Here is a 22593-nt window from a genome sequence, read left to right as displayed (position 1 = left end):
TTAGGCCACTTTTGGAATACAGCGTTCAGTTTTGCTCTTGCTGCTATAGGAAAGACGTTGTGAAACTTGAAAGGGTTCAGAAAAGATTTACAAGGATGTTGCTAGAGTTGGAGGGTTTGAGTTATAGGGAGAGGGTGAATAGGCTGGGGCTATTTTCCCTGGACTGTCGGAGGCTGAGGGGTGACCTTATAGAGTTTTATAAAATCATGCGGGGCATGGATATGGTGAATAGCCAGTGTCTCTTTCCCAGGGTAGGGGATTCCAAAACTAGAGGGCATAGGCTTAAGGTGAGAGAGGAAAGATTTAAAAGGGACTTGAGGGGCAATGTTTTCTCGCAGAGGGTGATCCGTGTATGGAACGAGCTGCCAGAGGAGGTAGTGGAAGGTGGTACAATTACAATATTTAAAAGACATCTGGATGGGTATATGAATAGGAAGGGTTTAGAGGGATATGGGCCTAATGCTGGCCAATGGGACTAGATTAATTTAGGATATCTGGTTGGCATGGACGAGTTGGACTGAAGGGTCTGTTTCCATGCTGTACATCTCTATGACTCACTGTGTAAACAGCTTTTCCTCGTGCTGTTTCTCTTGTCCGTCAGTGTCCTCGGCTATCCAACACTTTGACCACAGTTTGTCTGTAAATGCTGTAAAGCGGGAACAGGAGCAGGGGAATCTGGGTGTTTGTATGCATGAATCATTAAAGATAGCTGGACAGATTGACAGAGCAGTATTTGAGGCTTTATTAATAGAGGTATAGAGTACAAGAGTGATGAAGTTATTCTGATCTTCTATATATTACTATTTTGACCTCAGCTGGAATATTTGGGGAATACGACAAGGTAGTCGTAACGTAACTTGACTAGTACTGCAGATGACCAGGCTAAAGCTCTGACAAGAGGGGTTTGAATCCCACAAAGACAGCTGTTGCGATTTAAATTCAGTTTATAAATCTGGAATTGAAAGCTAGTCTCAGTAACTTTGACTACAAAACTATCATTGATTGTTGTAAAACCCAATCTCATTCACTAATGTGTGCTGTGATATTGCAAGTATCTCTGATCAGACAAGCATGGGTCTTTACAAGAGTTAAGTTACGATATTCCTGTATATAAAAGTATCAGTTCTATCTCGAATGTCTGCTGCTGTACATTGTAGTCCAGCAGAAAAGTTACTCAATCACGTGAGGCCTGACTATAGCAATGGCTGTGATAAAATCATTAGATATTTAGTTGCGCTATGAATGGATCTTCTGTTATGTACTCTCAGTGAAGACTCCAGTCTCTATGTTCAGGGAACCAGGGTTAACATAATATAATGTCTCTAGACATTATATCAATGGCCTTTAGGGAAGGAAAGCTGCAACCCTTACCTACAGTAGTCTCCATGTGACTCCAGACCCACGGCAATGGCGTTGACTTTTTGCTGCCCTCTGAAATGGCCGAGCTTGCCACTCAGTTCAACAGCAATTAGAAATGGGTAATAAATTCTGGCCTTGTCAATGACTCCTACTTCCCAGGAAAGTATTGAGAGAGTAAAGGTGCTGGACTCTACACTGTGAAGTCGCTGGAAAATCTTTTTAAGGCATGATGATGCAAGATGGCACCAATACCAGATGACTGCTTGCGAGGTCCTACAGCAGATCTAACTCTAACATCAAAGAACAGAAGAAGGGTTCATGAGAAGGGCACCAGAGATGAGGAATCTCAGTTTTGAGGACAGACGGAGAAACTGACACTGTTCACCCTAGAGAAGAAAAGGCAGGCAGGAGATCAGATTGAAGTGTTCAAAATCATGAGGGGTCTGGACAGAGGAAATAGGGCCAAACTGCTCCCATTTGTGAAAGGATCAACAATGAGAGAGCACAAATTTAAAGTAATAAGCAAAAGAAGTCAAAGTGAAAGGAGAAGGAGTGGTTAGGATATATTGTATGACGGAAGTTCAATCATGGCATTCAAGATGCAACTGGATTATTACCACAAAACAAAGAACATGCAGGGTAACAGGGAGAAAGCAGGGGAGTGACACTAAGTGAGATGATCAATCAGAAAGCTGATGCAGTATTCTGTGATTCCGTGAAACTTGATCTAAAACCCCCATAGTTATGGAGACCCAAAACAAATCTTTTTTCATTTGTTTCTGGGATGTCGGTGTCACTGTCTAAGCCAGTAGCCTACTCAGCCAATTCCAATTTGTCAATTAAAAAGGTCATCTGTACTTTCCTTGATAATTGAGATCAGCAGCAATCTAAGTCCCACAACATCAGTCAGTGGAATTCAATTTCAACTCTCAATAATGTTACATTTGAGCAGTTGTTGCAAATGTCTTGAGTGTTAACTGCCCTCTGCCAAGCAAGACAATCCGTTCAAGGGGCAATTAAGGATGGGCAACAAATACCTCTCTTGCCAGTGACCCCCACTTCCCATAAAAGAATAAGATAAAAATGCCAACATTTATTGCCCCTTGAAAACTTGGTGGTGAGACATTTCCTTAGATTCTTCCCTCAATTATTTTCAGGGAGAAAGCGGGAGAATGGGGTTGAGAAACTTATCAGCCATGATTGAATGGCAGAGCAGACTCGATGGGCTGAATGGCCTAACTTCTGCTCCTATGCCTTATGGTCTTATGGTCTGATAGTTACAACTGAGTGGCTTGCGTTATGAACCAGACCAAATGCCCTCAAAGTATATTCAAAAGATAGTCTTGACACTAATGTTTTCTTATTTTAAACGTAAGTGTAAGATATCGCGATCCAGATGCAATTTAATTGGTCAAAATACTCAACGCTAAGCAAAACACACTTTATTCATGCACTGCAGTTAAAATACAACAAAAGAAAGATGAAATTGCAATAATTTAACTCCACTGGAAAACTCAACAGAATAATAGATTATTTAACCACTAAACAGTAACTGTTCCAATATAGTAACATGCCATCAACACAAGTTCAGAAAAAAAATTGTCTCAGGTAATTTTTTAGTCCAGGAGGAAAAACTTCAAGAGAAAACTCTGAGGGAGACAGTAGCAGGGAGAAATGTACTGCAGCTTTCAAACTCAGCTTCAAGACCCCAGCAACTGCTACTGAAAAACTAAAGCTAAAAATCCTTGTTCTCTGGGAGCATGTCCCACCCATTCAAGCTGCTTCTATTGTTCCTACCTTAGGGAAAAAACCCAAGGCCCCATAAACTGTTTACCTTGTGGGATTTCAATCGGCAGCTCAGCGCCTCTGACTTAAAACCTCTGTTCAAAAACAAAAACAAAATACATCCCTTAAAGCCATAAAATCGTCACACTTGTTGGGCCATTTCAAAAGGCAGTTGAGAGTCAAGCACGTTGCTGTGGGTCTGGAGTCACAGACCAGGTAAAGATGGCAGATTTCCTTCCCTTAAGGACATTGGTGGACCAGATGGGTTTGTACAATAGTCAGGTGGTTTCACTAAGGTTCCTAAAGGGACCTTATTTTGATTTAGGCTTTAAACGGGATGGCGGGACTGACATACAAAGAGAGACCGGGACAGTTAAGACAATATTTACTGGAGTTTAGAAGAACGGGGTGGGGGGTGTGGTGCTGGGGGGGGCGCGGGGTGCGTGGCGGTGTGGGTGGGGAGTGCAGTCTCATGGAAACCTAACAAATTCTAACAGGACTAGACAGGGTAAATGCACGAAGAATATTCCCAATGACCAGGGTGTCCAGAAGCAGGTTCACAGTCTAAGGAACAAAAATAGAAATTACTGGAAAAGCTCAGCGGGTCTGGCAGCATCTGTGGGGAGAAATCAGAGTTAATGTTTTGGGTCAAGTGACCCTTCCTTAGAGCACCCTGAGAGTAGTGAGCCTGTGAAGTTCACCACCACAGAAAGGGGATGAGGCCAAAATATTGAATGTTACAAGAAAGATGTAGATATAAAAAAAACGAAAGAACTGCGGATGCTGTAAATCAGGAAACAAAACAGAAATTGCTGGAAAATCTCAGCAGGTCTGGCAGCATCTGTGAAGGAAAAATCAGAGTTAATGTTTCTGGTCTGGTGACCCTTCCTCAGAACTGATGATGGCTGGGAAAATGTCAGTTTATATGATGTAGATACAGTTTTTAGGGCTAAATAGATCAAAGGGTATGGGGAGAAAACAGGAACAGAGGAGTGAGTTGGATGATCAGCCATGATCATGTTGAATGGTAGAGGAGGCTTGAAGGGCCGAATGGCCTACTCCTGATCCTATTTACTGCCTTTCTTCTAAATTGAGGTCCCTTTCAGATGCTGATCCCATGGCACTATATAAACATTATCTTTTATCTTCCTTTCCAGAGTCAGTGTCGGTCAAACTGATTTTCAGCATCGATATCAATCTAGTCACGTGTTTCAACTGACCACCTTTTAAATAGAATCCCAGCCTCGAACCACATTAGTGTGGAGCATTTTGGGATATCAGCCTCTTTAACAATAACCACCATACAGATGCAAGGTGCTGTTACCTGTGGTCCAGGTGATCTGGATTGCCACTGCATTGCAATATTGGAGGTAGTGCCACGGAATAGTGGAGGTAAACAGCTCTATCTGCCCTGGCTCACGTTAATGCAGGATTCGCAGCTGTTTGGGGTTGGTGGGGTTGTCAATTAGGCTCATTAATCAGTCAAGTCAAGCCCACTACAGCTTGGAGGTGGCTGAGGGACTAAGTGGGGCTGCACAACTGGCCAGGAAGGGGTGTGATACCACCCCTTCTTGGGGTCCTGGTAAGAGGTGAGCCGCTGGTGTAAAACCCACCCAGCTGGTGACCACAAACACCAGGGAGCACCTGAAGGTGGCCAGTTAAATGCCTAAAGGAATACACAATTCCATGGGACTGCACCTTCCTCACTCACCCCACCATTGCCACCAAGCTGATGGGGGAGGGCATGGGGAGGTTCCCTGCCAGTCTCTAAACAGTGGCTGAAACGCTCCCCCAATCAGCGCAACAGGATCTCAGCCACCAGCTGTGTCAAAGAATTGGACAATGGAAATGTAAGAATTGGAACGTTCAAAATCCGCATGACTATCTTGTGTAGTGCAGAGGCACAGCGTGGGGGCATGGGGTGGAGGAACCTCATGTTAATTTTTACCATTTTTTTGCCAGCACTTCTGTTGAAGTGCCTCGCTCCAGCTGAGATTGATTTATTTACAAACCCATGCACTCCTCCTGGATTTTATACCTGCTTAATTCAGAAAGAAGACATGCCGATAATGGCTCAAGGGAAAACCCAAAATAGACCTCTGACTGTAAGTTCGAGTAGTCACTGATCAGCAGATGCCTTGCTTAGCGTGACATTTCTGAAGTTCCCTTCAGTCACCACATGAAATTATTTCGACTATATTTATCTTGTGTAGCTCTCAATGCCTTTCTTGTCTAAATGTTGACTGATCTAGCCATTAGCTACAGTCATTTTTCACATCACTGTTTCTCTGTTGGGCCTGATCTTGTGATCAGCTCGAATAGACTGACGGGCTTCAGATTGAGTGAATACGCTGGGAAGATACTGGCCTAGTGGTAATGTCACTGGGTCGTATCCTAGACTAACTCTCTGGGGATGTATGTTCAAATCCCACTGTAACAGCCAAGGGAACTTAAACATAGTAAATAAACCTGGAATGAAGGGCTCTTGTGGTGCAATAGTACAGTCCCTACCTCTGAGCTAGGAGACAAAGGCTCAAGTCCCACCTGATCCAGGGGTATGTAATAATATCCTGAATGGGTTGATTCGGAAAATATCTAAATCTGGAGCTAATCTCACTCATGGCGATCATGAATCTATTATCGATTATTGTCAAAACCCATCTGGTTCACTAATGCCCTTCATGGAAGGAAATCTGCCATCCTCACCTGATCTGGCCTACATGTGACTTTAGACTCACAGGGTGACCCTTAACTGCCCCCTGAAATGGCCTGGCAAGCCATTCACTTCTATCAATCTCCTGGCAAAGAAATGAAACTGGACGGATCACCTGGCATCGACCTAGGCACTGGAAAAGACAACAGCAGAAACAGCCCTGTCGACCCTGTAAAGTCCTCCTCACTAATATCTGGGAGCTAATGCCAAAACTGGGAGAGCTGTCTCACAGACTAGTCATGCAGCGGCCTGACATAGTCATACTCACAGAATCATTCCTTACAGACAATTTCCCAGACACCACCATCACCATCCCTGTCCCACCGGCAGGACAGACCCAGCAGAGGGGGTGGCACAGTGGGATACAGTCAGGACGGAGTCGCTCTGTGAGTCCTCAACATTGACTCCGGACGCCATGAAGTCTCATGGCTTCAGGTTAAACATGGGCAAGGAAACCTTCTACTGATTACCATGTACCATCCTCCCTCAGCTGATGAATCAGTAGAACAACACTTGGAGGAAGGACTGAGCATGGCAAGGGCACAAAATGTGCTCTGGGTGGGGGATTTCAATGTCCAACACCAAGAGTGTCTCGGCAGCAGTATTACTGATCGAGCTGGTCGGGTCCTAAAGGACAGAGCTGCTAGACTGGGTCTGCGGCAGGTGGTGAGGGAACCAACAAGAGGGAAAAACATACTTGACCTCATCCTTACCAATCTGCCAGCTGCAGTTATATCTGTCCATGACAGTATCGGTAAGAGTGACCATTCCACGGTCCTTCTGGTGATGAAGTCCCACCTTCACATTGAGAATAACCTCCATCGTGTTGTGTGGCACTATCACCTTGCTAAATGGGGCAGATTTCACACAGATCTACCAACTCAAGACTCGGCATCCATGAGGCGCTGTGGGCCATCAACAGCAGCAGAATTGTACTCCAGCGCAATCTGTAACCTCATGGCCCGGCATATCCCCCACTCAACCATTACCATCAAACCAGGGGATCAACCCTGGTTCAATGGAGAGTGCAGGAGGACATGGCAGGAGCAGCACCAGGCTTACTGAAGATGAGATATCAGCCTGGCGAAGCTACCAAACAGGACTACTTGCACGCCATAGTGATAGACAGAGCTAAGCAATCCCACAACAAACGGATTGCCAACCAGGCAAGAAGAGACAATCTAACCACTGCCCTTTGACATTCAACGGTGTTACCATTACCGGGCTCCCCACTATCAACATCATAGGGATTAGCATTGACCAGAAACTCAACTGGACTTGCCATATAAACACAGTTGCTACAAGAGCAGGTCAGAAGCTAGGAATACTGCGGAGAGTAACTCAACTCCAGTCTCTCCAAAGTCTGTCCAGCAGCTACAAGGCATGAGTCAGGAATGTGATGGAATACTGCCACTTGCCTGGATGGTTACAGCTCCAACAGTACTCAAAAAGCTTGACACCATCCAAAACAAAGCAGCCTGCTTGATTGGCACCACATTCACAAGCATCCATTCCATCCACCACCAACTCTCAGTAGCAGCAGTGTGTACTATCTACAAGATGCGCTGCAGAAATTCACGAAAGATCCTCACACAGCACCTTCCAAACCCACTACCACATCCATCTAAAAGGACAAGAGCAGCAGATACATGGGAACACCACCACCTTCAAGTTCCCCTCCAAGTCACTCACCATCCTGACTTGGAAATAAATCATTGTTCCTTCTTTGTTGCTGGATCGAAATCTTGGAATTTCCTCCCTAAGGGTATTGTGGGTCTACATACATCACATGAACTGCAGCAGTTCATGAAGACAACTCACCACCACCTTCTCAAGGGGCAACTAGGGACGGGCAATAAATGCTGGCCCAGCCAGTAACACCCAGGTCTCACTAGGTGAGTAAAAAAAAGACCCACAGCAATGTGGTTCATCCTTAACTGTCCTCCAAAAAGGCCCAGCAGCCACTCAGTTCAAGGATAATTAAAGATGGACAACAAATGCTGGTCATGCCAACAGTCAATAGATTCCATGAAAGAACAAGGGGTAGAAAAAAAGTTTGTGGATGTTCAACTTGACAGTTAAAATATTTACTCATGGTAGCAAAACCTCACAAAGTTTTCTGATGTACTTGTAAGCAGTTTGGTCTTATTAACACACAGAGGCCAAGGCCTACCATGTCAAGTGAATGTGAATGTCAGCTTAAAGAATGCATAAGACAAAGAGGCAGAAATAGGCCATTTCGCCCATCGAGTCTGCTTCACCAATGTGATCATGGCTGATGTGATCATCTTCAAGTCCACCTTCCTGCCTTTTCCCCATAACCCTCAATTCTCTTTCTGAGTAAACCTCTCTCTCTATCTCAGCCTTGAGTATGTTTGATGACCCAGCCTCGATAGCCCTCTATGATAAGAGAGAGAGGGACCAGAGAGTGGATAGACAGAAGAGAGAAGACTGCAAGAAATGTTAAAGAGGAGGAAGACAGAGGAGAGGAGTGGAAATGGTAGACCATATGAGGGAGAGAAAAACACAGAAAAATGGAGGGAGGGAGGGAAGTGGATAGACAGATGAGGGAGGATAATTCCACAGATTCACTACCTACTGAGTGAAGAAATTCCTACTCATTTCTATTTTGAATTGAACCTGGATGCTAAATCATCCAATTGGCCCAGCATTGAGGTACTCTGTGACCTACATTAGCTCCCAGTTCAGCAGCACTTGAATTTCAAAACTCTTATCCTTCCTTTCAAAACTATCCATGACTTCATGCTGCACCTGCCTTGTCTCCATCAGCAAGGCTGAGGAGCTTTGGGAGGAGGGACATATCCTTTCCAGGAACACTGTGTGTTCCTCCTGCCCCAAAGCCATGGCAGTATTAGTGTGTGTCTATTGTTTTAGTATTTTAATTGCCCTTCTTTAGGAGAAAAGGGAGTTTCTCCAGCCTGGAAACCTCCCAGTCAGGGTCCGTTTGATGAGTCAATGCTACGTGCTCAGTGCCAGACCCAGACGTGAATCCCTGGAATTTTGCAGTTGCTGGGAGTCTGACGAAATCTCCTGGGCAATCTGAGGGTGTTGCAGTGTGACTGTATCTCTATACAGTTTGCAGCTATTTGGAGATGATATGAAACAGTCAAACGAAATCTGCAGACTCGCACATCAATCAGTTGGAACGTGATGGTAGCAGACAGCTGTATTAAGACCATTAGATGTAGGAACAGAATCAGGCCATTCTGCCCATCGGGTCTGCTCCACCATCCAATCATAAGTGATATGTTTCTCAACCCCATTCTCCGCCTACTCTCCGTAACTCTTCATCCTTTACTAATCAAGAACCCATCTATGGCTGTGTTGAATACACTCAATGATTAGTCCACACAGCCCTCTGCAGCAATGTGTTCCTTAGATTTACCACCCTCTGGCTGAAGAAATTCCTCCTCATCTCAGTTCTAAATGGTCACCCCTTCGCTCTGAAACTGTGCCCTCAGGTCCTGGTCTCTCCTACTAGTAGAAACATCTTCTCCACATCCACTCTGTCCAGGCCTCTCAGTATTCTGTAAGTTTCAATCAGATTACACCTTATCCTTCCAAACTCCATTGAGGACAGACCCAGAGTTCTCAAGCACTCCTCATTTGACAAGCCCATCATCCCCGGGATCAATCTTGGAAACCTCCCCTGGACTCCTTCCAAGCCAGCACATGCTTCCTTAGATATGGGGCCCAAAACTGCCCAAACACAGTCTGACCGGAGCCTCAGCAGTACATCTCTGCTCTTATATTCTAGCTGCCTGGAAATGAACGCTGGTGTTGTGTAATTAGAAGCCTTACCCGATTTGCCTGCCAAGTGGCCTCGTCCCAGAGGAAAGGACTGGCGAGGATGCAGCATTGCTCTCCCCCTGACAGATGCTGACTGAAGAATTAATCTTCCCTGGCTGCTGCTCTGCAAATGAGCCTTTCCATCTTTGTCGAGCTGCTCTGTCCTTGTAAACGCCTGAGAGCTCTGAAGGTACCTGCAGGTTTAGAAATGCATTTCCTGTCACAGAAGCTATAGCACGACAGCCCGCGCTGTGTGTAGGTTGCTGCAGCCTCCCAATCCGCTCACGGTCTCTCTGACGACCAGGGAACCGGAGCTTCCTCCGGCTCAGTTTGGCCAAGAAAGGTAGGCCGATCTCTCCCAAACAGACTGTCCCCATCTCCCCTTCAATGCTTCTGGGCAGCTGCTGCCCCCTGCCCCAGCAAGTCCACTCGCTTCAGAAATCCAGCATCACACCCTGCTAGCCCTCGGGGAGATGTTGAGAGAGAGAGAGAGGGACCAGAGAGTGGATAGACAGAAGAGAGAAGACTGCAAGAAATGTAAAAGAGGAGGAAGACAGAGGAGAGGAGTGGAAATGGTAGACCACATGAGGGAGGGAAGAAAAAACAATAAAGTTGAGGGAAGGAGGGAAGGGGATAGACAAATGAAGGAGGATAACAACAGAAAACAAAACAAGGAGAGAAACCAAACTCAACAGAATGGGCCCTTTAGTTGCACACTGAAGGGTATTATAATTTTTAAAAGACATTTGGCTAGGTACATGGATAGGAAAGGCCCAGGGGGATATGGGCCAGGTAAATTAGACTAGTTTAGTTTGGGAAACTTGGCTGGCATGGATAAGTTGGACTGAAAGGTCTGTTTCTGTGCTGTATGAATCTATGACTCTATTAGAACTAGAGTCTAGGTAGGAAGGCCTCTGGCAAGGTGCCCCAGCTCAGACTCTGGACAGGCACAGAGTGAGTGTGGTCCTTACACTGCATCCTACACACATCCTTGTAGCCGATCAAATACTATCCCCCCATTTCTGAAACTGCTTCCAGTGGGGACATTACATTCTCTCCTGGGAAAACACAAAGAAACATATGAATTAAGAGCGGCCTGCTCCACTATTCAATAAGAGCATGGCTGATCTCGTTCAGGAATCTCAGCTCCACTTTCCTATCTGGCCCTCCAATAAACCATTACTGCCCTTGTCTGTCAAACTTCTACCTAATTCAGCCTTTAATGCATTCAATGATCCAGCTACATCATCTCATCTAGCAAAATAATTCCACAGACTAATGATTATCTGAGAGCAAAAAACATTCTCTTCAGATAACAAGGTGTAGAGCTGGATGAACACAGCAGGCCAAGCAGGATCAGAGGAGCAGGAAGGCTGACGTTTCAGGCCTAGACTCTTCTTCAGAAAACATTCTCTTCATCTCTGTCTTAAAAGTAAAACCCTTATTGTTAAACTGTGTCCTCCTAGTTCTAGACTTTCCCAGAAGGAGAGACACCCTTTAGAATCCATCCTATTGAATCCCCTCAGGATCCATATGTTTCAAAAAGATCATCTCTCATTCTTCAACACATCAAATGATACAGAACTCACCTGCTCAATCATCCCTCATAAAATAAGCTCTTCATCACAGAATGAAGTGGGTGAACTTTATCTGAACTGCTTCTAACAGAGATATATAAATAAGGAGACTGAAACTGCACAGCATTCCAGATGTGTTCTTACCAATGTCCTGTCGAGCTACAGTACGATTTCTGTACTCTTGCAGCCTATTTCCCTTGCAATAAATGTCAACTTTTCACTCGCCTTCCTGCTAACTTGCTATAGCTGTGCACTAACTTTATGTACTTCATAAACCAGAACACTTAGACCGCTCTGTACTTCCGAGTTCTCCAATCTCTCTCCACTTAGACAGGACACTGTTCTATTCTTCCTGCCAAAGCATGCAAGTTCATGTGTGAATGTGAGCCAATGTTCATTTCTGATTCATCACACTCTTCAAACAATTTCCCAGTATCAGAACAGATTTAACAAAAGTCCAACAATGTTGACGCCAGACGCACAGTGGAGAATTGTGATGAAACATTATGAAAATCTAAACTCTCCAGAGCTGGAAAGAGGCTTAAAAAGGAACCCACGAGAGATTTATAAAATATTAAATGGTAAAGAAAAGGTCAGCATGAAATGTTACTGGAAGATGGTTGATTCCATTTGAGAAAGATAACGTTAAAGTGAACTTGAAAAAAAATGTAGTTAGCCCCAAAGGGAGATAAATATTTGATCTGAGGCAGTGAAATGCGAGATTAGAGAATTTTGAGATCCAATGCCCTGTTTGAGGAACTGAGATGAAAAAATGAAGATTGACCTTTCTTCACACTTAACTTTTGAATGTTCGGAAGAGAATCTCAACAAATCAATCTCAATCCAAAAACAAAAACATTGCAGGAAAGCATTCCACAGGGAGGGTCAAGACAGTGAGGAATTGACTAACTGAATGATAAACCAATTAGTGCAAACCAATTAATCTAATCCAATTTAACTCATCAAACTTAAAATGGTGGTCTTTCAGGTTTGTCTTGTCTAGTATCATAAATAAAATGTGGATGTTAGGGCTCTTGAGGTACAGTGGTAGTGTCCCCATTTCTGAGCCTGGTTCGAGTCCCACCTGCTCCAGAGGTGTATAAGAATGTTTCTGAACAGATTGATTAGAAACTAAACTAAAACGTGGAAGTTGAATGAGGAATGACAAGATCATTAACTACAGACATCCACTAGCACTTATCCTTCACTGCTTTGTATCGTCTTGCTATCGCTCCAAGTTGCTGACAAGTTCAATCGCAAACTGCCCAGCTTCAGGTCAGTAACTTTAATCCATTGTGCGGATGCAGGACATGCCAATGGAGTACTTGTCCCCTCTTTAAACTTTCATTCTGCCCTTCCCCTTTTCTGTATTCCTCTTTCACTCTGTTTGGCCATGGCATTTGCAATTTCTGGTCTGACATCCAGGTGGCAGTCTTGTGTTGGTTCCTGGACTTTGGCCTCATTGTGTTCAAATGGAATCAGTCAAAACAGGGAACTGTGGATTGGCCATTCCTTATTTAGAGCCTGAAGTTATTCTTCTCCCCGGAATTATTATGCTGGGGCATCTCAACACCAACTAGAACACTATCACCTTCAACATTTACTCCCTCTACCAACCGACGCTCGGTAGCAGCAGTGTGTACTATCTTAGAAGGCACACTGCAGCAATTCACCAAAGATCCTTAGATGGCACCTTCCAAACCCATGACCTTTAGCCCTTAGAAAGACAAATGCGACAGGCACATATGAAAACCATCACTTGCAAAGTCCCCTCCAAGTCTCTCACCATCCAGATTTGGAACTAAATTGCTGTTCCTTCATTGATTTTATAAAAGATGTGGAACTTGTTACCACTGAAGGTGATTGAGGACAATGGTCTGGATGTAATCAAGAGGAAGCCAGGTAGACATTTGAAGAAAAATGAATACAAGGTTATGGGGAGAGAGTGTTGAGGTAGGATGGGAAAAGCCTTGATTACAGTATTAACAGAGATATGGGCTGGCTGTGGTGAAGGGCCTCTTTCTGCTCTGTACGTACTGTGTCATTCTATATAATTAGGCTTTATTTTGGTGAGCTCCTTTCCAATCACAAACAAACAGAACCATAGAAACATGAAAAATAGGACCAGGAGTAGGCCATTCAGCCCTTCAAGCCTGCTCCACCATTCAATATGATTGGGGCTGATCATCCATCTCAGTCCCCTGTTCCTGCTTTCTCTCCATACCCTTTGATCCCTTTAGACCCAACAACTATATCTAACTCCTTCTTGAAAACATTCAATATTTTTTCTTGATCGCTTTCTGTGGCAAAGAATTCCACAGGCTCACCAGTCTCTGGATGAAGACATTTCTCCTCATGACTGTCCTAAATGGCCAGCCCTGTATCTTTAGACTGTGACCCCTGGTTTTGGACATCCCAGTCATCAGGAACATCCTTCATGCATTTACCCTGACTATTCCTGTTAGAATTTTGTAAGTTTCGACGAGATCCCCTCCTCATTCCTCTAAAGTCCAGGTAACTGATCCAATCTCTCTTCATCCCGTCATCCCAGGGATCGGTTTGAGAAATGATAGGTTTGCAGCATGAGCTGATGTTCCCACCCATAGTTCATAGATAAGAAAGACTTTCTTTTCCACAATACCATTCACAACCTTCAGATGTCCCAATGTTGGCTTTCTAGCCAAGTCATTGCTTTTAGAAGTTTCATCACTGGTGTACTGTAGGGAACGCAGCAGCCAATTTGTATACAGCACACTCCCACAAACAGCAATAAATAATAACGAACCAATCTGCTTATTGTTTTGAGGAATAAACACTGGCCCCAGGACACTGGGGAGAACTCCCACTGGCTCTTCTTCTGCACCAGCTGGGATCAAGCCCTCAATATAACCTCTGAGCCCAAAGACGGCATCTCTGACAGTGCAGCATCTGAGTGCCAGCTTTGCTATTCACGTTCACCACCCTAGGATTTGGAAGCATTTATTGACTGAGTTACTCCCAAACCTTGCACAGTTAAAATAAATGGTTTGTCCTACCTTTTAGAGGACAGGAATGCATCTAATGTTAGCAATAATTATCATAGCTGGGCTAGAACATACATAGAGGGCTAATAAATATGAAAGGTGAAAACAATGCAGTCAATCCTGGGATTTGACAACTGCAAGTAGCACCAATCAAGCAGAAAAATAAACCCACCGTTATACAAAAGCCAATGTTCTTACTTCAAAGGCGGATACTGAGTCCCACTGCGCTTTGGTTGCCTGGTGAGATTGCTTCTTTCAGGCTGCAAATGAACTGCACTCTGTAACACAATCAGTAGAATCGACTGATTAGAACGAGAAGGTAATTACTCTGAAGAAACCTCAACGAGGCGGGAGACCTGGGATTTCACTGAAGGTGAAAATTGAGTTCCTTTTTGCTTATCGAGAGGATGTCTTTTGTGAGAATCAACATGAATGCAAGTACAAAGCTAGTTCTGTGTCCAACTAACAGCCCTAACAAAGATAGGGAGATTTATCTGCATTAAAAATCTTGTAAAAGCAACAAATTGTATTTATACGTTAACACTATTTATGACATGTCTTCACCACATCTGTTATAAAACAGGCGAGATTTCAATTCCACATTTTCTTGTCAATTGAATGAATACTGCACAAGTTGCCATGGAGGGACATATGGAGATATGTGAGGAGGTGGCCAAAAGCTTTGTTAGGTGGTACATTTCAAGAGCCTTAAAGGTAGAGAAAGATAAATATTGGTCCTGGGACACCAGAGAGTCAGCTCATCTTCCACAACCTTCAACTGCCTTCTCCCACATGAACTCCACAGAAACAGCAGATTTAAGTCTAAGCAGGAGATAATAATCACTGGACAGTGATACCATACCAACCTCAGTATGGGTCTTGTCAAGCTCAAAGACTGTGACAACCAATGTTATACAATGACCCATCATTCTCACCAGTGCCTTCAATTATGACTCTATATATAACACAACTGTTATACCATTTGTTAAAGCTAGGGCCTAGTGCTAATGTTACCGGGTTAGTACAACACAGGGCGTTGATTGGCTGGATAGGTGTTTTACAATGTAGAATGATGCCAACAGTATGCATTCAATTCCTGCACTGACTAAGGTTACCGTGAAGGACTCTCAGCCTCTCCATTTGCTTGAGATGTAGTGACCCTCAGGTTTAACTCTCCATCAGTCCTCTCTCTCTGTCTCCCTAATGAAAGAGAAGCCAAATGGTCCAGCGGGATTATGACAACTGTATTTTTAGCAGACCGCAGCAAAAGTCTCAAAAACAAAGTTGCTGGAAAAGCTCAGCAGGTCTGGCAGCATCTGTGAAGGAAAAAACAGAGTGAACGTTTCGGGTCCGGTGACCCTTCCTCAGAAAAGGTCTCAGTGTTCTGGAGACGTAGGTTCGAATCCCTGGACAGAAGCTTGTGGAATGTTAATTTAGTCAACATAAAAAAAATGGGGATCTGATAATTTGCCTCAGTGGAGACCACAAAATTAGCACTATCACTGTCACCCTCTGGTTCACCATTATGTTTTAGGGAAGGAACTTGGCTTACATGTGACTCCAGACCCACTGCCATGTGATTGACTCTTCAATACCCTCTGAAGTAGCCCTGGCCAGCTGCTCAATTCAAAGGTAATTTGGGATGAGCAAAAAAAAAACACCAGTGACGCAGAATAAATCTTCCTTTTGGAAAAAAATAATTGCAACAGTTACAGCATGTCAAGCCAACAAGATGCATTAGGTTAAAGGAAAAAAATACCTCACAGCCCTCATGATTGGCACTTCATTTGTAAAATAAAATTGAACTGCTCCTTCGCTTGCCACAGTCACACTTGGAAGCTGAATCCTGATTATGTTCCAGACAGGGAGTACACTGCTTTTCACCTCAAGCCTTTAACAAGCAGTCAGCTATGGTGTGTCACTGGTCTTTCCATACTAATTCCTCCTGAATTCTCACTTATTAGACTGTCTTCATTTGGTTCAGGCAGACTGCAGAGCCACAACTCAATTTCCAAGCACAAGTTTGATGTTGACATTGAGCAGTTTTTATGCATTGCAAATGCATTGAATTCAAATTAGATCTGCCCTTTAATTTTAGCAACTAGAATTGAATAAGTGATTACACTGTCACGTTATTCCTTGTGTCTTCTTCCACATTCTCTCATCATTACTAAACAGAGGAGCTCTGGCAGCATCTTGTCTCTTCAGCAGGTATGCACCTTCAGACAGGGAGTTTCCTTGCATTCATGTGAAGTTCGTGGGGGGTGGGGGTGAAGGCATGCTAAGGTGCTTCACTGGAACAGTTGTCAAAAAGACAACATGGACACTGTTAGGAATTAATAGGAGCTGGTCACTGGGATGGTTTTCCAGGAGCATCTTAAAGCCAGAGAGCATGGAAATTCAAGAGTTTTGCAGCCAAAAGGGATGTAGGTACCACAGCAACAATAAGGCGAGGGGACTGTGGGATGGAAAAGAGGCCAGAGTGGTCGGACTCAGAGTTCATACAATCCCTGCAGTATGGAAGCAGGCCATTCAGTCCATCGAGTCCACACTAACTCTCCAAAGTGCATCCCATAACCCTAAGCTTTCCCTGTAACCCTGCATTTCACATGGCTAATCCACCAAGCCTGCACATCCCTGGAACTACGGGGCAATCTAGCACAGCTAATCCACCCTAACCTGCACATCTTTGGACTGTGGGAGGAAACCTGGAGGAAACCCATGCAGACATGGGGAGAATGTGCAAACTCCACACAGACAGTCACCTGAGGCTGGAACTGAAGCTGGGTCCCTGGCGATGTGAGGCAGCAGTGTTAACCACTGAGTCACCCTCAAGTTCTTGGAAGGTTGTATGGCTGAAGGAGATTCAGAGGAGTATTTTCATGATGCATCTGGGGTTAATACAAAATCATTCTGATTCACATCACTGTGCTTTCTCCATGGCCATTCTCCTTGAAAATACAGAACAAAGAATGGTGGTCAGCAGTGAAGTAATTGTTAAATCCTGGGCTCAAGGAAACTGTAAAACGTGAGAAAGATAGGGTAGAGTGTCCAAAGGACATCGACAAGTTGGTTGAGGGAGCGGACAGGTGTTAGATTACAGAGAAATGTGAAATGATTTGTGGTGGTAGGAAGACCATGAAGAGACTAAATAAGATAAAAAATGGTGCAGCTTTAAATGGAGTGCAAGAGCAGAGGGACCTAGGTTATATATGCATTAGTAATTGAAATTTGCAGGGCAAGTTGAAAGAGTAGTTATTAAAGTGTACAGTATCCTGGGCTTTACCAACAGAGGCACAGAACACAAGAGCAGGGATGTCACATTGACCTTGTATAAGAAACTAGTTCAGGCTGAATGGGTACATTGTGTATAGTTCTGGGGACCACGTTGAAGGAAGGATGTGAAGGCATCAGAAGAGAGTGGAGTCAAGATTCATGAACATGGTTCCAGGGATGGGCACCTTCAGTTATGAGATTGATTGGAGAGGATAGGATTGTTTCCCTCAGATAGGAGAAGGCTAACAGAAGAATTGATAAAGATTTTCAAAATCATGAAGGGTCTGGGCTGGAATAGAATAGAGCAGCCTTTACTGTCACATATACTCAATGAGTATAGTGAAAAGTTTATACGTTGCCAAATACAGCACTGATTTAAATACAAAAGTACTTTGGCTCAGCTTCTTTTGTGACAAGATGTGTTAGAGAAATAAAATGTCCAGTATTACAGAAAGGAGTTCAGCACAACAGACCACATTGTTATTTAGCTTCCAGCCCGCACCGGGTCCTGGCTCCACAACGCACTGGTGAAATGCCACACTTGGAGGCCACTGTGCCAGGGCAGAAGGTCACCACACCGCACCAGGAGGGCCCTACAGGAGGCTGCTGTGCCAGGGCTGGAGGTGTGCAGACACTGAGCTAGGATGGTAACATGGTGCAGTGAGCTGGGATGGTCACACGATGCACTGAGCTGGGATGGTCACACGGTGCAGTGAACTCGGATGGTCACACGGTGCAGTGAGCTGGGATGGTCACACGGTGCAGTGAGCTGGGATGGTCACACGGTTCACTGAGCTGGGATGGTCACACGGTTCACTGAGCTGGGACGGTCACACTGTGCACTGAGCTGGGACGGTCACACTGTGCACTGAGCTGGGACGGTCACACTGTGCAGTGAGCTGGGACGGTCACACTGTGCACTGAGCTGGGACGGTCACACGGTGCAGTGAGCTGGGACGGTCACATGGTGCACTGAGCTGGGACGGTCACATGGTTCACTGAGCTGGGACGGTCACACTGTGCAGTGAGCTGGGACGGTCACACTGTGCAGTGAGCTGGGATGGTCACACGGTGCAGTGAGCTGGGATGGTCACATGCTGAGCTGTATCTAAAGCTGTGCCTTACCCAGCAGTGAGTCTTGTGTCATCCCAGGGGTTCTAGCAAACTCATCCATTTACTGACCATTATACATTATGGTGATGCTATAATCTAGCTCATTAGTACAGTTCATTCCATGCTCCCACCTTAGAGTCTTAATGAATGTGATTTATACATCAGCATGCCATTAGCAGATACGTTCTCACCTAGACCATCATTCCATTATTTTCCAATGTATTTTTGCCCTTCATCAAGTCCCACTGTGTCTTCAATGAATTCAGCATTGCCCCACTCTGCCGCGGTGCACATGGCCTTCAATTACTCGAGCTAAAATTACTGGCTCATTGTTAATAGCCACATAACTGATGGGCAGGTGATAAAACTAAGCACCAGAGATAACAAGGTGTAGAGCCAAGAAGCGTCTAGGCCCGAAACGTCAGCCTTCCTGCTCCTCTGATGCTGCTTGGCCTGCTGTGTTCATCCAGCTCTACACCTTGTTATCTCAGATTCTCCAGCATCTGCAGTTCCTACTATTACTAAGCACCAAGCAGCATCAGAGGAGCAGGAATGTTGACATTTCCGGTTGGGACCCTTCTTCAGAAATGGGGGAGGGGTAAGGGAGCTCAGAAATAAATAGAGAGGAGGGGTGGGGCTTTGGAAGATAGACACCCCACCCCTCTCTCTCTATTTATTTCTGAGCTCCCTTCCCCCTCTTCCATTTCTGAAGAAGGGTCCTGACCCGAAATGTGAACTTTCCTGCTCCTCTGATGCTGCCTGGCCCGCTATGTTCCTCCAGCTCCACGCTGTGTTATCTCTGACTCCAGCATCGGCAGTTCTTATTATCTCTTACTAAGCACCATCATTGTATGGAGATAACCAAGTGTTGAAACCATCTATTCTCAGAATCAATCAACCATTGAATGGCTTTGTATGTTTTTGAGGAAACTGAAGCACCAACATCATAATCTACTCTGGCCCCTGATTGTACCAATAAAACGATTACTTCCATTTAAAGTAAGGCAGAGTTACCATCTTTTCATTCATCCGTGACTACATGATAGCACTTACAGACCTGAGTCATCATTGTTGAAGGCCTACATTCTAACACTGAGTCCTGTCAACTTTTGAGTGGTATGGTTTATGAATGGATTTGGGGAATATTTCCCCTAGTCATAGCAAATTTGCAGAAACAATAAGGAGAGTTATTTTATTAAAAGATTAGTTACATCCTTTATTTCTTAAATGTAAGGGTCAGTGAATTTGAGGATTGACCCCTGACTAGACTTGGGCTTCAGTGGAAATGGGATTTTGAACCTGAAACAGAGTTTGATACAATGGGTAATTTAATTGTGCTGAGTCAGATGGTTGCAGGATTAAAGTCACACTCCGAAGATCTGAGCACAAAATACTAGGCTGACTCTCCAGTGCCACACTGAAGGAGTGCCGCACTGTTGGAGATGCCATCTCTCGGATGAGACATTACGCCAAGGAGGAAGGAGAAGATCTCATGGCACCATTTCAAAGAACAGCAGGGGTGTTCTACCCAGTGTAATGCTCTCAATCATCATATTAAAAAGATCATTGACACAGCATTGTTTGTGGGAGCTGGCTGTGTTCCCTACCTTACACCTGTATTACACTCCTTGGGACATCCTGTGGTTGTGGATAAAGTCTCTTTTTGCTTTACATTCCGATGACCAGACATCAACCTGCATCATGGGCGGAATGCTGCTTTGTGGAGTCTACATTTGGCATTGGGTATGGAAATGAGAGTCATTTCTGTGAAGGGGCAGATTGACTTCTCTCTTGATCTACGCGTCATTTGCCATACGCACGACCAAGGACTTGGTAAATCCTGTGCCAGGTATGGGGAGGGGTCCTCAGTCCTATCTTCCAGCGTCAAATGTCCTCCCACCATATTTAAAGGGAACCCAGCAAGACATCCATTCTTGGCAACCCAGCAACATCACTCAAGCTCTCTGAATGGCTGCCTATAATGAAACATCCTGCCGCACCACCCACCACCCCCCCTAGGATAGGCTTGCCCCCTTGGCCAAACAGCGTGCCACCCTTGGCCAGCCTCCTTAACCAGTTCACAGCCCTACCATCCCTCCGACATCCTCCAGGCCCCATGTAAATAGACCACTGCACTCTTGGCTTTTAATCTTACTTCCCCTGGTCTGCCTGGTTTCCTCTGGGTATCAATAACCCAAGGTTATTTGTACAACGCGATGTAACCAAGGTCTTTTATTAAAGCAAAGTACACTATGTTTGGAGTCAGACTGGCTTTATTTCTAAAGTAGGAATTTATAAAACGCCACATTGACTGACTGTCTATAAACTGTGTGCTTTTTGAACAAAATAGACTGTATCTGCAAATACAAATTCACCCCATAGATTCACGTGTCTGTGTGTGTGTGAGAGAGAGAGAGAGAGAGTGGGGGGGGGAGGTAGAGTGTGTGTGTGCGAGGGAGAGAGAGAGAGGGGTGTGGGTAGAGTGTGTGTGTGCGAGGGAGAGACAGAGAATGTGTGGGGGTGTGGGTCGGGGAGAGAGTCAGTAAGTGTGGCATTTTATAAATTCCTACTTTAGAAATAACACTAGTCTGACTCCAAACCAAAGCACAAACAGATTCTAAACAAGGCCTCACACCTAACATGCATTGTCTGACCTAAAATGTCACCTCTTCTTTACATTGTTAAAACCTTTAGTTCTCTCAGGACAGTGACTTGAAAGGAATTCAGGGATTCACACATACATATTAATCAATTAAAACCTTCTAACTGATTAAAGATTTAACAGCATCTCAGGTTTGTTCAATACATCCTCATCAGTGGTGTGTCCCTTCAATTTTTTATTTATGAATTCTGCATCTGATACTACCTCTCTCAGCAATACCTGAAGAAGGAGCAAGGCTCTGAAAGTTTGTGTTTTCAAATAAACCTTTTGGACTATAACCTGGTGTCGTGTGATTTCTGACCTTTTCCCCCATACAGACAAGTCTAAATGTTCACACCTTGACATTCTCCAGTATCCAGCAAATGATCAGTCTGACCTCTAGCAAACATCACAAATCCATCATCCACCATGGCTAGTTTGATTGTTCATCAGGACTTGCATGTTTGTCCTTGGAAAGAGGCTTATCTCTTGGTTTTAATGAACTTTGACCTCAGCCTTAGCATGCTCAGCTATTGCAACTTTAAGTCATCCATTAGAAATTTACACACGTGCTGTCTGTTTAGCTATTAAATAGCCCACATAATTACATCTAAATCACTGTGTCTGTTTCAAAATGAGACTCAAGCCTTTCAGAGTTAGGTTGGCAGCACAGTCCATTACTGTGGAGTTACAGCACTAATTAAACACATACACTTGCCTTCAGGAACACATTAAAACTACTGACCTTTCGAATCATTTGGTCACCATCCAATTGATTGACTTTTCTCAATAATTCAAACTCTGTATTTTTTTTAGCTCCTTTTGTTTTGGCTAACTCAGCAAATTTCAGGGTTATTATCTACACCACCTATTCTCAATCCTGGTCTGGTACTGACAAACACCCCCATACAGGACAAAGCAGTGGCTGGTCACTCTAAAGTCCAGCAAATTCAGCCCCTTCCCTGCCTTGGTTGGGGATCAGGGGGCACATAAAGGGCTTACTCATGGAGAACTCAATCAGAAAGGGGAACTTAATTTTGGCAAGCTAGCCTTTTGATGAGCATTTCATAAGATGCCAATTCCTGTATAAGGGCTTCCTGACATTTTTACAGTTCTGAGAACTTAAATGTCGCCCCATCATCAAGGTTCAGAATTTTGGCCTCCTGCTTAATTAAGTTCCCCTGTTCACCCTCTCTTCCCACTCCCTGGAGCAACACAAGGCTCTACTCAGATAACAAAGTGTAGAGCTGGATGAACACAGCAGGCCAAGCAGCATCAGAGGAGCAGGAAGGCTGA

The 22593-nt window shown here is 44.5% G+C and overlaps 1 protein-coding gene across 1 annotated transcript in view; it reads right to left on the bottom strand.

The window, feature by feature from the left end:
- The window catches only part of LOC125484059, a 63142-nt gene that overhangs the window by 30309 nt on the left and 10240 nt on the right, over window positions 1-22593 (bottom strand). Inside the window, exons 2-3 of the mRNA XM_048601295.1 lie at window positions 14466-14545; window positions 9680-9861 (exon numbers count right to left, since the gene is read on the bottom strand). Of these exons, the coding sequence (XP_048457252.1) occupies window positions 9680-9737 (58 nt within the window). The 5' untranslated portion in view covers window positions 9738-9861; window positions 14466-14545. The remainder of the gene's footprint in view (window positions 1-9679; window positions 9862-14465; window positions 14546-22593) is intronic.

Source organism: Rhincodon typus, chromosome 9 (genome assembly GCF_021869965.1).
Source record: "Rhincodon typus isolate 14 chromosome 9, sRhiTyp1.1, whole genome shotgun sequence".
NCBI classification, from domain to species: domain Eukaryota; kingdom Metazoa; phylum Chordata; class Chondrichthyes; order Orectolobiformes; family Rhincodontidae; genus Rhincodon; species Rhincodon typus.
This window is presented reverse-complemented; position numbering and strand designations above follow the sequence as displayed.